At 37.3% G+C, this 18205-nt stretch overlaps 1 protein-coding gene across 1 annotated transcript in view; it reads right to left on the bottom strand.

The window, feature by feature from the left end:
* LOC139144210 (fibrillin-1-like) overlaps positions 1 to 18205 on the bottom strand; it is an 89095-nt gene that overhangs the window by 50273 nt on the left and 20617 nt on the right. Inside the window, exons 7-16 of the mRNA XM_070714861.1 lie at positions 16033 to 16158; positions 15471 to 15593; positions 14280 to 14402; positions 13601 to 13726; positions 13288 to 13410; positions 9045 to 9161; positions 8727 to 8849; positions 8490 to 8609; positions 8180 to 8302; positions 7884 to 8006 (exon numbers count right to left, since the gene is read on the bottom strand). Coding sequence (XP_070570962.1) covers positions 7884 to 8006; positions 8180 to 8302; positions 8490 to 8609; positions 8727 to 8849; positions 9045 to 9161; positions 13288 to 13410; positions 13601 to 13726; positions 14280 to 14402; positions 15471 to 15593; positions 16033 to 16158 — 1227 coding nt within the window. The remainder of the gene's footprint in view (positions 1 to 7883; positions 8007 to 8179; positions 8303 to 8489; positions 8610 to 8726; positions 8850 to 9044; positions 9162 to 13287; positions 13411 to 13600; positions 13727 to 14279; positions 14403 to 15470; positions 15594 to 16032; positions 16159 to 18205) is intronic.

Below are 18205 nucleotides of genomic sequence, written 5' to 3'. Positions count from 1 at the left end.
ACAACAAATTTTGCGGCATCCAATGCATGGGGCGCTACACCGAGAACACCATCTGCTATTTTCAACCCAACAAATGCTAGACCTCTGATAACGTGACATCCCGCATTTCCAAGAGCGCAGATAGGGTCATATATCTGTATTGCACATTTATCTGTCTTCAAGCAAGGAAGAGTGATTCCCCAGGCACCACGACACTTTCCCGCTTTTAATCCTGGAAGGCAAGATCGCCGGCAAGACTTTATTGTGCATATATTGTCAACGTTGTTTATTTTATCTCTGACTGAATCTCGTACACTCTCTACTCTATCTTTGGCATCTTCGAGATTCCGCTGTGCTTGTCGTAATTTCAAAACTGCGTCATCAAATGCACCATTTGCTTCATCAACTTCAGATTTCTTTTCATCGAGCCATTGCTGTACCCTTTGTAGGGCCGATTGTTTTTCAGAGACCATCCCCTGTGCTTGAGTCAATCGACGTTTCGCCTGCTTACCAAAGTTATCAGCTGCTGCAGTCAAGGCTTCAGTCATTCTCATCAGAAAGCTTTGCGTCCCAAATCCGAACTCGCCCCCAACTGTCCATTCTTGATCAGACCAGGCCACAAATATTGTCGCTTGTGCGTAGATGTATGCATAACACACATCCCACACATTACCATCTACCTGGTATCGCACGACACTTGGGCCAATGATAACAGTTGTCTCTTTAGAAACTCCGAGTACATTTACGAACCAAAAGAATCGAAAGAGAAAATTGTTACCTGTCAAAGAAATTGCAAACTCTCCACCTGCACCCTTTGAGGCTTCTACAAAGAAAGACTTTGTCTCGATCTCCTTCTGCAACACAATCAAACCTCGCACAGCACGACCTTCACCCAAAAAGTCATAAACCTCACTAAACCTGCTACAGCGTCCGAGGTTTTCAGACAATACGAACTCTACTTCAACAGCACCTATTATCAATGATTCTATATTTAGCTCTCCCTCGAATCTCAATCCAAATCCTGAAACAGGGTTTGGTATGTTTAACAATTGTAAGACGTAGTTATGCATTGATGATTCAACCCTGTCTTTTACAACTCTCAAGGAACGTTCAATGTCAACAATTGAATCTCTGTAGTGCCCAGATGTTTGTGATTTCAGGGCTTGAAGTACTCCCTGCATGTTCGCGATGTATCTCTTGACCGGTGACAAAATATTAGGTATGTCAGCAGCACTGCCTTTGGCAATAGCGACGCTTGCATTTTGTATTTTCAAAATCAAGGTTTCGGTCATTTCTCTGAGATTTCTGAAATCTGTTTGATATCCAGCGTCTGTAACTTGGTCAATTTCACTCTGAAAGTAAGTGATATTTTCAGAGAGAAGCTGGGCTGCAGGCAAAGTGTCCTGGATAATCTGCAACATTGGATATTTTGACATGGTGTTCATTTCCTGTGTGACGTCATAGTTTATGAATAAGAAGCTTCTGCATGTGCAGAAAAAAGTTCATCGAGAAATTCGTTTCCAAATGGGCTAACATGTAACCACACGTTAGCAAAAAATCCTGGAGGATCAGCATCAGGCCCACACCATTCACGATCGGTTCCTGTCACAGAATGAACAACAACACTTAAAATGACTTGAAACATGTAATCTAAGTGACATGTGCAGTATGCAGACAAGACTGCTACTGTCAATATATATATATATATATATATATATATATATATATATATAATATATATATATATATAATATATATATATATATATACATACTTGTTTAGTTCAAGATCAGCTGGAGTAGAGTGCTCAATACTAGAGTAGAGCTAAATACACAACTGAGTTGATCAGGATAACCTAATATTACATTTCCACTACAAAATTTGTTTCGTATAGGCTGCAGAGCCGCCTACACTCATCGGGTGGCTGTGTCATATATATACACATATATATATATATATTTATCACATGAACTGGCCCGAATTCCCACCTGTGTGACGTAGAACAGGACGGATAAGAAATCCGAATTACCCCTGTTGTACGTCATCAACCGGAACTTTTTTCTTTCATGGTACCGTTCATACATGCACTGATGCAGGCGTCGCGACACGAATAGATTTGTTGTGATCGATGCCGTGCTAGCTCGCACGTTATTTTTACAAAAAGGTGACCCGATAAATCCAGACATGAAAACATAGAAAGCATATTTGTCCAACGAAATTTCAAGTCGCTATAACAATAGCTTTTCCCGAGAATCGAATGGAGATACCGACGAGCGTTATTTTAATGGCTCAGTAACGTCTCGGCTCCAGTCGAGTCGTGTGGACGTCGTACCTGGCGATCCCAGTTGGCGATAAAACCGAAACCTACACCTCAAACTGAATAAAAGAGTATAGTACAATCTCCGGGAAAGCGACATAGGAGGCACAAGCCTAAAGTCATTCGACTAACAACGATCAATTTCCTTAATCACACAAAAACTCCGTAAAGTCTCGCCCGGAATTAAACTTGCAGTGCGGCATAATGTTGTAGCGAAGACAAGCTGTCGAGCTACATGTGCAGCGCTGCGCTGTGGAATCCCATGTACTTCGAAAGTTGACTCAGACAACACTCAAAACAGAGTTTCCGTCAACAAAATTAGGATGTATCCATGGACGAGATATGTGTCAATGCAAACATCAAAGTTCGTAGGACGAAAACATTGATGACCGAGATCGGGATTGACGAGTTTGACACCGGCAGAGACCGGTGACGGCAACGTTGTGGGCACAGACATGCAATGAGTGTGTCATCGAACGGAATCTTTCGCGCTCGCAAAGGTCGTAAACTTGTGTGATATTTTGAAAGCCACGGCATCTCTGAGAATGGGAATTACTGTTTCGATTATGTCGTCTCATTTACTTCATAAATATAACTGTAAATATTCTAAGTAACTCTGAATACTATGGTTATCCGTCGCTAGCACGGTGAAAGCTATGTCCGCCGGTGGCCAACTTGCCTTGGCATCGGTACAGCGCGAGACAATGATTGACACGTTCACGTGACCGAATCCGTACGTCTGGTTGGTGGAGATACCCTTTCATGTAGCAAATTTCAGCTTGATGGGATTTATGAATGAAAGTATCTCCTGGGTGACGGGCCGCTTTACTCTTTAAATGAAAGTAATCCGCGTAAGTAAAACACAAATCGCGACGAAATTCATGCAATTTGTTACGATAATTTTGATCCATCTACGTCAAAAGAAAAATAAGAAGACTGTTCATGTGATAAATATATAATCCATGGTATTTTTCTCTGTTTGACGTCATCGTATACTCGTGTTTTTCGCGGAGCCGCACAACTTCTCGCCTTCGGCTCGAAGTTGTACGGCTCCGCGAAAACACTCGTATACGATGACGTCAAACAGAGAAAAATACCATGGGATTATATATATATATATATATATATATATATATATATATTATATATATATATATATATATATATATATATATTATATATATATATATAAAATGAAGTATACAAATGTGCTCGTTGGAAATTACAGTGCTCGATGCTAACAGCAAAGCGTTATAATAAAAACATAAAGTATGTCAAGTACAAAGTAATAATACCTGTTACTTAAGTTTCATGCATCCTACAATCTTCGGACAGAACTAAAATATCCCTAACCCGACACTTTTTATATGGGTGGGACGTACCATTGTTTTCCTAGATGGCGTTGAAATTCGATAAATAATATTAGTTTTGGTGGTGACATTTTGAAACCTAGTCAGAGCGTTTGTTTGATAGCGTAGATTTTTCAGCATTGATTATGTGAAGCTTTTCTGATATTCAAAGCTTACATCGCTTGCTTGTGTTAGAGTAACTCGATGCTTTGTCAATAATTGATTATGACATGTCCAAGACCTGGTCCTTGTTCTAAACAGTACAAAAATCTTTGATAGTTCAGTGCTGTTCTTATACTTTTTGTTACAGAAAGATTGCATATGAGTGGAGCGAGTCTTCCAGGTGTTATCAGTGAGGCCGATGACGATGTAAACCTTCTTCTTGTTGAATCCCATTGACAATTTGGCCTCATAAACGACACCTTTCGCCTTGCAGTCACCTTATAACGGGCATGTCCCGGCAATTGCAAGCAGCGTGTGGATCTTTAGGCTGGCAGCCAGCAGGAAGTCAGCCTAAAGATCTGGCTGCACATTATCAACGGTGAGAAATGTACGCTATTTAAAATGCTTTGACTTGGTTTCAAAATGTCGCCACCAAAACAAATGTTATTTATCAACTTTCAATGCCACCTAGGAAAACAATACAATGGTACGTCCCAATCATTTAAAAGAGTGATGGGCTAGAGACATTTTAGCACTAGCTCTGTCTTAAGACTATAGGATGCATAAAACGTAAGTGTAACAGATATTATTACTTAGTACTTGAAGTAATTTGTGTTATTATATAATATATATATGTTATTACATATGTTATTATATATGTATCATATATATATATATATATATATATATATATATATGTGTGGTGTGTGTGTGTGTGTGTGTGTGTGTGTGTGTGTGTGTGTGTGTCTGTGTGTGTGCACAAACAGCTGATACGTGCAATTCTTGTTGTTATATTCAAGGGGCACTGATATTTGCAGTGTATGACGTTAAGCTCCAATGTTATAAATTCTTCAGTTACATGTATCTCAGTAGAGAAATAAGGTGAACTGATCTCCCAGTATTTGGAAATGCCACGACAAAATTGAATGCGCTCTAGTTCACGTACAAATGAATTCGATACGGTGATAGGCGACCACATGTGCTCAAAGAGTATACACGATTGCTTAATGGGCTAAAAATGCTCTTTAACATTAAAAATGTTTTGTCCATACCTCCTAGTGAAAGATAGGCAGTTGCACCGGCTGATACAATACCAGTAAGCTGTAATTTTACAGGTAAACCAAGAACTTGGAATGATAATTCAATATCGATCTGACTTTCAAAGGACATCAATGCATCAATTCTCGTCTGATAGAGATGGCTCAGCACCTGTCAATAAAAATAAAAATGTATGAACCGAATTTCGATGAATGCTGATTTCTTCATATATTAAGAACAAGACAAAGTTGTCTGTTTGTAAACTGTCTTGTTTCTAAAGTGAGGGTCATACTAACAAATGCACCAAAAAGTTGTGTTACTGACTCTTACATGGATTAGAGCTGCCTTTGTCCTCATACAGGATATGTTCTGTAACACAGCAATGGCAGACTACTTCTAAAGGTAAAAATGCGTGTAAGTATAAAGCGTTGTCGAGTAATATAGAGAAAAACAATATTGTCCTATGAGTGGCCAAACGTTGTTAGATATTTGTCTTAACGTCTTGTGTGAACAATATGAATATGCATTCAGACGGTGCGATCGGGGAATAATTTACATAGATGGCAACGCAATGCTCATATAATTGTCGAATAAGTTCAGATGGGAGAATCCCTTGTTTTTTTTATCTAGACTATAAAATACCTGATCTAGATCTTGCACGGCAAGCATGAATACTAAGCGTCCATTTATTGACACATCGAATAAATCTCCAGTGCTACCAATGAGAGTGTCCCTTGATATTTGTGCTTCGAGCCATAAGTTGTACCCATCAGGTTGAGAGTAAGTGAATGAATGGTCGCCATTCCACAGTGTGATCTCTGTGTCGTCTTTTCGAAGTTTTCCATCAGAGGAAAACCCTAGCCCAACAGTTTCTACATCAAAACCATTTGACTGCAACACTCGAACTATTTCAAAACGTTTAAGACCTTGTTTGGAACCTGGTGGAAACATCATTATAGCCGTGTTTGGATCACACAGACTGATCAGCAAACATAACGCCTGACCGGGATCGTTTGATTCTGGTAGTGCTATCTTGTCACCAAGTACTGACAGCTGTGTCTGCCTGTTAAATGTAAACGCTGAATACAGATCATCGTCGACTATTGGCGCACCATGGCAGGGACTCATTAAGTTAATGTCGAACCTTCGAACTTTCAGAACAGTCGAGGTTATTTTGCTCTCAGAAGCTAGTCCGTATTCGGTATATATCAAGGAGATCCAATTGGGCAGATGGTGATCCATGGAATTCATGTAGGACTACTGAACGAATTAGTTTGTACGAACTCCTGCATATCAAAGATAGTTATTGTGATGTCATTACACTGTGCATGATCGGATACACCCACGCCCATATCAGGGGTCATTCGTGAGGGCACGCTTGATAAGTGGAAAGTCCCGTCGCTAGATTTTACAACCTGTACGCCCTTCATTGAAAGTGGAATAGAAACGTCGCGTGGTTGACGAAGGCGATACCATATGTGAATAAAACGTGGTCATTTCCTTTGAGTTGGTACCATTGCGATGTTGATGACAGAGACAGTGAAATTTGAGGATTGTCGGGACACTGTGATAGCTGTTCGGTATGACATCCATCCGGTATGGTGTAGTCGTCAATAGCAAACTTTTCAAAACTGTTTTGTACATCAACCGATAGTGGCGGTGGTTGTTTGAAATCAGTAGCACTGGATCCAGACAGGTGAAAGTCTGCCGACACGACCCCAGATTTCTTTGGTGTTATTGTTACTTCCATAGAGGTCATTTGTTTTGTCACAACCGCACTTGGCGGGTTAACAATCAAGTCATCGCTCGACACTGTAACGACCAGATCCTGTGATGGTTTAGCTTGTAGAGTGACAGGCTGTGATACGCCTATCTTCAGAGAGTCTAAACCTGAGAATATTACCAAACCAACGTCGCATATTTCACCCTCGAAACCAGTTCCCGTGCAATTGCACATCACTGCGTTAAAAACAGAGGGGAAACACTTCCCGCCATTCAAGCAAGGGTTTCTGTCACAAATATCTGAAACCGATAAGAAACGGGAAAGATTGTAAGCAAACCAATGTAAATATGTTACAGACTTATTGCACCGACAAATATGCAAAGAGATGCATCCATTGAACGCCATCAATTAACCTAACCCTAACCGACTTTAAAGAACACACTGTCACGTGTTGAACATCGGACTGGTTCGCTGTTCGGCATATAAAATCACGGTGATATTGTAAATATACATGAACGCCTAATACAGCAAATAACCAAAGGGCTTTCACTAATTCAAGCAAAGTTTAGATTATATGATAAAGTCCAATGAGCAGTTGCAATGGGAATGAGAAGTCTACATTACTTACCTTGACATGTGGTTCCATCGGAATGAAGGTTGTAGCCAACATCACAGCTGCATCGGTAGCCACCGATGAAGTTTTGACAGGTTTGGTCACACGGATTGGACACAAAACACTCGTCAAAATCTTAGAAAATATAAAGATTACGACGGTCAGGTTAAGTTTGGGAAGTGTAATGAAAATTTGGAGACTGAAATTGCGAGACCCTATTGCAAAATTGCAAATCACAGATACTCTTATGAACGACTTGTCTCAACGTTCAAAAAATGTCTTGGCAGGTAACCAGAGATGGCGGAGAAATGTGAATGATGTCACCACAGTCGCTCCATCACGACTTTGATGGCACATAACATCAATATATTTGCCTTAAAACATGTCTTCAGCCTGTACAAATTTAGATATTGATATATTACAGCAGATGCACAGTACGTTTTTCGTTCAGGAATAAAGTAATGTTGAAGAAGTCAAAATGAAGTTGTTATTTATTTTATCGTGCAGCATAGCTATGGCCCAACTTTTAGATTTCTATAGGCGATAACACTGACAGACGTACTAGAGAGTATCGAAGTATGGAATCGGTTGGAATTAAAAAGCCAAAAATATCCTCCTGTATTAGGCTGAGTCTTGTCAAAATTCCATTCGTAAGTTATTCAAAAATAAAGCTGTTGTCAGGTTTTATGTTCAAAAATTTACCTTGACAGTGTTTCCCATTGAAAGTCAACTCATATCCATCATGGCATGAACAAATAACTTGACCACGGACGCTCGTACAAATGTGTTGGCAGCCGTGTAAACCGCTTGCGCATGCGTCGAAGTCTATGTAGCAAAGAGATAACACAATAAATACCAAGGCGTTAGTCTAATTGAAAAAAAGTTCGATGGTCTTTGTTCAGCCCCGGATTTAGTATTTGTTTAAGAATATATTATCCTTACATATGAAGTTCTAAATGTTGTAAGATTATAATTGCATAAGTGAGAACGTTACCAACCTGAGCAGGTTTTTCCATTGGAATCGAGGAAAAGTCCAGTTTCGCAACTACACTGGAAGCTGCCATCGGTATTCGTACAGTATTGATCACAATCTGATGATCCGTCAGTACACTCATCAATATCTGTTACCAAGGCAAGTAAAAACAAATGATTAATGTGTGATTGGAGAAAATGCTGCGATTTTGTTGATATCTTGTGAGAATATATTTTTCCTCCAGGCGTGTCTTACTCTGATGTACAAAACACTGAGGATATGAACCATATTGTGAAATCATTGCATTAAGGAGAACGTTTTAAGCTGATACCTACCGACACATTTGCCTGCCGTGTCTTTGATGAAACCCTGAAAACACGTACATTCAAAGCTGCCCTCTACATTTGTACATTCTTGGGGACAATGTCCATTATCAACTAAACATTCGTCCAAGTCTGAAATGGAAGGATATTTGAAAGATGAAATGAGACGTATGGGTATCTGTGGTGAAGCTGCTATTCAGTGTCGCCATTTTGTCTACGTAGAACACAGCTTTGTGTGAAAGAACTTACCGATGCAGGTCTTGCCATCGAGGCTCAATGTAAAACCATTGTTGCAATTGCAAATGAAATTTCCGATGGTGTTCAGACATGAGTGATCACATCCACCATTATCCATCGTGCACTCGTCGTCATCTACCGTAACGATATGATAAAACATATAGAATTACTAACATAGGTATGTTGATCCTTAGCAAACTGTTTCGAATCTATTTCTAAGATAAATGTTTTGGAATTAGAATCTACATGTTGATTTTGAAACTTTGAAATTACATTTATTCAACGATTGAATGATGATTTACACTAAGGGAAGACGAGATGGTAACTCACCAGAACACGATATTCCATCAGGCTGGAGAGAATAACCTGTGTCACAATAACAAATATGTGTTCCGGGAACACTGACACAGGTATGGTCGCAGTTATGTCCTTCACACTGATCAACAACTGTGGGAGAAAATTGACAAGGAGTCCTATGATTAGCAAAAACACGATTAGCCTTAAAATAGCTTATGGTACGCTACACAATTTCGTAATGTGCATTGCAGATGTTCCTCATGTATGTTCCTTGTGTAGAAAAGAAATGCGATGAAAAAAGGAGTGTTCCGTCTTACTTTTTGAGATTCATTTTATTGAGAAGCATTCTACCCTTTGTTTATGCAGATTACCTTGCTATAGATTTATCCTTCAAAAAAGTGGAAGCTGATGGTAGCTGAATCATTGTCATTTCTTTTCAGCTCAAATTTCTGGGTCATTTCTCTTCACGTAACTTTACTTTTTGTAAGGACACAAGTGGCTTACAGACCGAGCGATGAAATGCAAAAGGATTTGTTTTTCAAATATATTTAGAAAACAGCCGACTTAACGTCTTTGACTTCGTTTGTAAACAAATGGGATTGTAAATCATATTTATAGCTTGATCTAGTATGATGACACAGCTTTTTGTTACATTATTCAATATAACTTAATACACATAGTCTTTTGAAAAAAGTTTAGAGAAAATGACAATGATTTGGTCATTTAAAAAAACTACTTGCAAGTCGATAAAATTTGATGACACTGCACTACTATGCGGTTCGTTCACCTTAACTATGATCGAAAAGCCTATTGTAATGACTCTGGCTTTAACTGCGAGTAATCATTGGTGGATCCCTACTTTGCGTGTAAGGATGTATATAGCATTTCAATGACGGCGAATTACATTGTGACTATCTCTATAAAGTTTTATTCGTCCAATCATAATAATAATATTTATTTCTTATAGAGCGCATTACATTTTAAAAATCTCAATGCGCTTTACACAACACTGAAAAAAGAGGTAAATGATAAATAACCAGATATGAACTGAATATGCTCACGTGTTTTACAACAGGTTCATTAATAGTAGTACGCTTCACAGAACAATGAGATATATGTTATCACTATATGTAGCAGGGTTGTTTAAAACTTCGCACAGTACTCTCAGAGTTTAATCACTAATTACAAAACTTTATTTAATATGCGAATGAGCTGTCAATTAACTTGACACTGCTCAATGCTTTATGGGACAATTAGATATCCATCAGATCAACATTTGTAGCTCGTTTTATTTAATTTAATGCTGTAATTTTAGAGTAATGTCACTAATTACAAAGTTCATTAAATATGCAAATAAACCCTACATTAACTTGACACTGTTCAATGATTCATAGCACAATTAAATATTTATCAAGTCAATATCTGTAGCACGTTGCACCAAATTTTAGTGCCGAAATTTCAGAGTTATTACCTAATTACAAAGTTTATTAAATATGCAAATGAACCCTTAATTAACTTTATACCACTAAATGCTTACAACACAGTTAGATATCTGTCGTATCAGTATGTGCAGCAGTGTTTATCACATTTGATGCAGTTATTTCGGAGTTATATGACTAATTATAAGACTTCATGGAATATGCAAATGAGCTAATCATTAACTTGACACTGCTTAATGCTTCTCAGTACAATTGGATATTTATCAGATCAACATCTGTAGCAAGTTTCATCAAATTTAATGCTTTAATTATGGAGTAAAATCACTAATTACAAAGTTCATTAAATATGCAAATGAACCCTTAATTAACTTCACACAACTAAATGCTCTACACCACAATTAGATATCTGTCGGATCAGTATCTGCAGCAGATTTCATCACATTTGGTGCAGTTATTTTGGAGTTATATCACTAATTACAAAACTTCATAAAATATGCAAATGACCTATTTGATAACTTGACACTGCCAAATGCTTCTCAGTACAATTAGATATTTATAAAACAATATCTGTACCAAATTTCACTGACTTGGGTGCCGTAATTTCAGAGTTATATACCTAATTACAAAGTTCATTAAATATGCAAATGAACCCTTAATTAATTTCACACTACTAAATGTTGTACACTACAGTTAGATATCAGTCGGATCAGTATCTGCAGCAGATTTCATTACATTTAGTAAAGTTATTTCGGAATTATATGACTAATTACATACCTTCATAAAATATGCAAATGAGCTATTTATTAACTTGACACTGCCTAATGCTTCTAACTATAATTAGATATATATTAGATCAATATTTGTTGCAAGTATCATCAAGTTTGGTGCAGGAATTTCAGAGTTATCTCACTAATAACAAACGTTCATTAAATATGCAAATGAGAAGATAATTGACATGACACTCACAGTATCATCATCATGTTCTTAGATTGTCATCTGTGAAAAGTTTCATGAAATTTTGGTGCAGTATTTCTTGATATATGTCTACACTGTCATTACCGTCTCCATAGGGAAACCATTGTACGGAAAAAAACAATATTGCATAACTTCATTAATATGCAAGCCACACTAACCAAAATCTAATCAGTTCTTGCAAGTAGCACATGGTACCTGTGTACCAAATCTGACTTGAATCCGTTCAGGCGTTTTTGAGTTATCGTGTAAACAGACAGACAGACACACACACCACACACACACACTAACACACACACACACACACGGACAGACAGACAGACATCGCTATGACAATAGCCCACGTGTTTACACACGTGAGCTAAAAATTACGAGAAAACACCAATAAAATGCAAAGAGGTAAAATTTTAAAAGTGTCTAGGATAAAATGATCTAAAAAGATAAGTTTTTAACTGACTTCTAAAATTGTTAAAAGAATTAGCAAGCCTTATCTCAAATGGTAAAGCATTCCACAAATGGGGAGCACATACAGAAAAGGCTCTATTGCCATAAAAAGCCGTGTTGCAAACAGGCTGATGCAAAATGATCGCACCACTAGACTGGGACCTAAGTGTACGACCAGTATGACGTACTGTAAGCATTTCTGCTAGATAGTCGGGGGCTTGGCCTGTTAGAATTTTGTAAGTGAAACAAAGAATTTTAAAATCAATTCGTTTCTGGACTGGAAGCCAATGTAAATTTTGTAGTACTGGTGTTATGTGGTCCCTTTTCTTCTTTCTGCTAACAAGCCGGGCGGCTGAATTTTGAATAGCCTGGAGTTTACGTATTTCAAAATTCGGAAGACCAAAAAGAAGACTGTTGCAGTAATCCAAACGTGATGTAATGAAGGCATGAACAAGTTTCTCCGTGGTACGTTGGTCGAGAAGATCACGAATCTTTCCTAACCTCCAAATCGCATGTGATGCTGATCTACAAATATTTGTAACATGGTCTGACATGGTGCAGGCAGAGTCCATTGTAACACCTAGATTGCGAACTGATTCAGATGGATATACACTGACATCACAAATCCGAAAATTACAACGAGGGACAGTTCCCTCAATCCTAAATTTCGAGGAAAAATGTACAACCTCTGTCTTACCGTCATTGTGTGCAAGCATATTGACCCTCATCCATCCCCGAATCTCGTCTAAACAATCACGTTACCAATCACGTCTTTTCAACTCTTAGGCTCTCTTTTATAAATTTATACTTTTAACAACATCACTGCATAATTCTTGAACTTATCATAAGCGAGTGCTGTTGACGTTTAGTAGTATATCAAGCACATATACCAGTAGCATTATGATTTCACAATGTTGTTCACCTAAACCACTTCCCTACTTGATGGAGAATGATAAACATTAACATATGATAAACGGACATGAACGTTGCAGTTCATGACTGCCAGGTAATCCTACAAACGAAGATCGTTTCACTTCTCGACTATACGTCTGACCACATCCTTGTTGACTGTGACAGCTTTCGAAACACTTGCAGAACATTATGATGGCGGCGTTAACTCTTGTGATATCCTGTAGTTGTAACTGACTCGAGATACTTATTTTAAGACGATGGAGACGTGGTAAAGTGCAAAGCACGTTTACTCGAAATGTTAAATAATTTTTGAAAATAATATCTTGGCAAGGATTTCAGGGATTTGGTTTGAAAGATAGTGACAAACAGTTTGGCGTAACATCATTCAATTTACATTATTCAAAGGAAACTCTGGCCAAGGACTTGGTCGAAAATTGGTCCAAAATACCGTTGTCTCGTATCAAGGAGTAACTATGGCTAAAATACTCATCTATAGAGATCCAACTTACCAACACAGGTTTTATAGTCAGACGCCAAGACAAAATTCTCGAAACAAGAACAGGTGTAGCTACCAACGGTGTTAGTACAGATGTGGTTGCATCCGTGATTGATATCGATACATTCATCTATATCTGAAGAATGAAAAGAAGGTATATAGTAAGGAATAATATCACGACATGTATGCCGGTACACTGGATACACAGTTTGTTCATATGACTGTACAATGCTTATGTTACACTACCAGTCTGAAGAGTATGCAGCCTACAATTTGAAGAGAGAAATCAAGATATGCAATGACATCAGAAGAACAATACTCCTTACCTATGCAATTCTGAGCATCGATGAAATCGACTACATAGCCAACGTGACACTGGCAACGATAAGCCCCCTCGGTGTTGACACAGATATGTTCACATCCTCCATTTCCCAGCTGACACTCGTCGACATCTGATTTTTATACCAAAAGTAAGTATGAAGAATGATATCACTCAATGTAAACGCTGACATCCAGCCTGACATCATGGCATATTGTTGTGTTTCTATCAATATCTTTACAAGCACTGCGTTATTAAAACTGTTAATTAGTCACACGTTATGCTCCTCAACGGCATTGTATCATATCTGAATCGAATAGGCAATATAACATGGCTTCCCATAGAATTTGAAAATTAAAGGCAATATACGATAAGATTGATTTATCAGCGATTGGTAACAAAGTACCCTTGCACATGAAATCTCTTCAGGCGACCGCAAAAACTGAAATTTTGAACAGGACAAAGACTTACATGTAAATATGGAACCGTTTGATCTGGTCCATATCTACATTTTCTTTATATCTCTTTCAACGTAATATATGTTAGCATGACATGTTATTCTAGATTTTGCAAAATGTTTTTTACAATGACGGGAATTCTTGTTTTTCTCGACGAATCTTTCTGGAATCATTAACTAAGTATATCGGTGAAAATCGTGGAATTGTCAATAATGTCTGTATTCTCACCTTGACATATTTGCCCATCACTCTGAAGAAGAAAGCCGTCGTCACACGTACAATGGTAACTTCCTAATGTATTATGGCAGTTTTGGTTGCATCCATCGATGCCCTTCCAACATTCATTGATGTCTTTAAGAAAATAACAATATGTAGTATCATAAATACAACAATTATATCGTACAGGCCAATCTGTTGGCGATATTTTCAGTTTCATACCATATCAATCTAAAAGAGGAATGTTAGTTTATTTTTTAACGCTCAGGCCTCAGCCCATTACATGATAGAATTTTTGTACATTTACTCAGAAGGAACTTGCCAATGGAAAAAAAAGAAAAACTAAACTTCACGCATTTCCTTCATGAAATTATCTTGTTTCTTATAAGATTTTTGTACAAAAACAATTTATATCGGATGTTTACGTGCCCAGACCTTAGAAATAAAATACTATTCGGGCGTTTGAGAAAAAAGACGATATTTTTTGCTATTTATTCTTCTCTGTCTTCATCATATGAAGGACAAACAGTAAGAAACAATATTGCTCTTCCACTATTGAAATACTTGATTCTTACAGTAAAATAGAACCTGAGATGTAGAGGGATTACTTGAGTACAATGACCTCCATTTTCAAATGTCAAAGCATGACTTCAACATCTCAGTCTTGCCAGGTCGACTTTGAACTTAAAACTTATATTAATACCAAAAAATTCAGGACAAACAATAAAAATCAGGATCACGCATTTATTTGAAACTTGTATAGGTTCGTAAGTATAAAATGGTCACATAATGGGGCCAACCATTCTTACTTGTAACAATTTTGTTTTCTTGTATTTTGTGTTCTTATATGGAATAAAAATTAAAAATCCCAAACCTGCTGCTCAAACCAAATTACACCAAAACCATTCTAAACCAGAAGCTCTTGTACACCTTTGTTGCCAAAGCAATTTTCCCCGGTGAATCTAAAACTTTACGTACAAGTTAACATTTTCATTTAAATGTAAGATATAAATAAGTTATCCTGGCGTAATTTAACTTACCATACTAATCAATTAGACGTGAGCCTGATGCTCGCCAAACAGCTCGTTGCGTTGCTATATTGATTCTACTTAATCCACTTAATGAGAGAGAGAGAGAGAGAGAGAGAGAGAGAGAGAGAGAGAGAGAGAGAGAGAGAGCGTGTTTGTGATAAGCCATATTTACCTTCACATGACGAATCGTCGGCGGCAAGCTGGTATCCAGTACGGCAGAAACAATCAAACCCACCGCCATAGTTTTCACATTCATGCTCGCAACCACCGTTGGCTGTTTCACACTCATTGATGTCTGGGAGATACAATGAAATGATAAATTGGTTTATTGAATAAGGACCTCTCTACGAAACAAATGAAAACTTAATGCTAGTCTTGTTTTGTGAGCATCTTGTTTTAGTTCACATACAGCTTTTCGTGCGCGAGTACGACATTGTTGTCCGACGAGGATAAATAACATTGGTAACCAATGCTTCAACACCTTTACTGAGACAGTAATGACACAGCATTGCCAAGATTTAACGGCTGCAATCTACTTTACCCAATATATAAAAGTAATATTGTAAGCTGAGAAAGGACTGAAATAATTTTCTAGGGTGTATCTATGGGAGTACGGCATTTCATTCTTTCAGGGTTGAAGGCACTCATTCGGTTTACATTACTCAATTCGTTGTAGTCTTTGTTCAAGTGTGTACAGCATTTAGAGTATTGAGTGGAGTAATGAGAAAACAAACCTTCACATGAAGTGCCATCTTCTTCCAGGTTATATCCATCGTAACACGAACAGTAAAAACTTCCAACTGTGTTGTGGCAGTTTTGCTGACATCCACCGTTCGCCAAAAGACATTCATTGATACCATCTAAAGAAAAAGGTTTTAAGCAAACGAGAACAATTATTCTTTTTATTTATTTCACACAAAAGAATTGCCCATCTACAGGCTGAAATCGACTTTAAGTTATTCTATTAGGCTTGAAATATTCCATTGGGTCCTAAATAGATAAAATAAAAATCTGATGAGATGGTATAAAATCAAACAAATTTAAAACGCAAACAATAATGTGGAAAACCAAACATGAAAGAATAAAGGAAAACCAATTTATTCATCTACATTTTAACAGATAAAACATTGAACACGATTGGAACTTATTTGGGATGATTGAAACTTCCTATTTTTCAAATTTCTCAAAAGTGTTTGGTGCCCTATAGCTGAATGTTGCAGTATTACAAAGTACACATAAAAACAAGTGTATAACGTAAAAAGAAAAGCAGATCACATATGCAGATTATACAGACATTACTTCACCATCCAATTATCCCAAATTAGTTCCAATCGTGTTATTGTAACCAAGCTATAAAAATTGCATGATAAGGGCTACAACAAATGGCATCGGGTAGCAAATTAGAGGAACTTGAAGCACGCATAGGAAACGTTATTTGCCCTATCTCAGTACGGAATTAAAGGAGTAGCAATTGACATGTAGAAACACAGCGTGTCTGGTAACTAAAAACATCATTTAATAGAACAATTTTCTCAGATAGATAAGTTGACGGAGTATGTATTAGACATTGTTTACAGGCTTAAACAGGTGTGAAACAAAAAAATGAGTGGTTTGACCGAAAAAAATCATTAGCTGCTTCAAAACTTGAATCGTTTGAGGTATTTAGATCAGCATTAAGAAATCTCAGTGCTCTTTACATGCATCTTGTATACTCTCACAGTGTATTTTAAGGTTTTATTTCCCCAACCTACACAGCGGCAATAAATAGCAGATTGAATTAAAACGTAATACAGAACTTTTTTGAGGTAAATACGATGAATTTATACAATCGTCGAAGTAAACACGATCTACTTGTTCAGAGTTCGAAATAAATCTTCAATATATTTGTCCGAAAAGAAATAAAATTTTCTAACGTAAAATCTAAAATCTTCTCAAAAGAAGCAGAGCTGTCACTGTCATTAATGGCAAGATCGAGTCTATCTCCTACAGTGTCTGCATATTTTAATTTTTGACGAACTTCAACCAACATGTATTTCGTTTTGCCTTTATAGTTAAATGTGCCATTTTGTTACGTGCAGAGAAAACGAACAAAAGGGTGAACTCAGCAGTTAACGTTTAAAACAAAATTTATTACAAAAATAAAACTAATTGCTAAGTCAGGGATAGAGTACAAGCTTTAAAAGTGTACAGATTACTTATCTCAGCTGGGACGGCAAAGCTCCAGTCTCAGAGTTGTAACAGTCTGTCGGACGAATGAACAGTCCTTTGGCTTGCAGGCTTGCAGTTGCACAAAGTCCACAGTGTAAATCCAGCGTTGGCAGTGAAGGTCTTGAGAAGTCTTGAAAATTACTACGGCTGGAGTTTAGTAACACACAAGAGACACGATCCCAAAAGTCTGACTGGAAGCTGTGCACGTCCCTTTTATAAAGGCATGTAAGAACAATCTAGAACTTTTATTGACATGCTAATTACTGTTCTAAAATTATCTCCCTTACACAACTAATCAACTTTCAAGAACATTCCAAACATGACTAATTGAATTCAAGGTTGTGAGGTCATCAAGGGCAGTGACCTTGAGAATGTTCTAGACTAATTGAACTCAGGTCATGATGAGTATGGGTGAAATGACCTACATAACACACCCCCTCTTCAAAAAAAGAAAATTTTTCAAAGAAAAATCTTTCTTTTACAAATGTAATCTTGAAAAGGATTTAAGTACTCAAATTTTGTTTTACTCTAAAGTAAAATTTCTTGAAAGTGAACAACAATAAAATTTCTTGAAAGTGAACAACAATAAACTCTAAATACGAGAGAGACAGTCTGCAATAATTGTCTCTGCCTTTGATATGTCTAATGTCAAGATTAAACTCCTGTAACATTAAACTCCATCTTAGCAATCTCTGATTT

Source organism: Ptychodera flava, chromosome 11, assembly GCF_041260155.1.
Source record: "Ptychodera flava strain L36383 chromosome 11, AS_Pfla_20210202, whole genome shotgun sequence".
In the NCBI taxonomy this organism is placed as follows: domain Eukaryota; kingdom Metazoa; phylum Hemichordata; class Enteropneusta; family Ptychoderidae; genus Ptychodera; species Ptychodera flava.
This window is presented reverse-complemented; position numbering and strand designations above follow the sequence as displayed.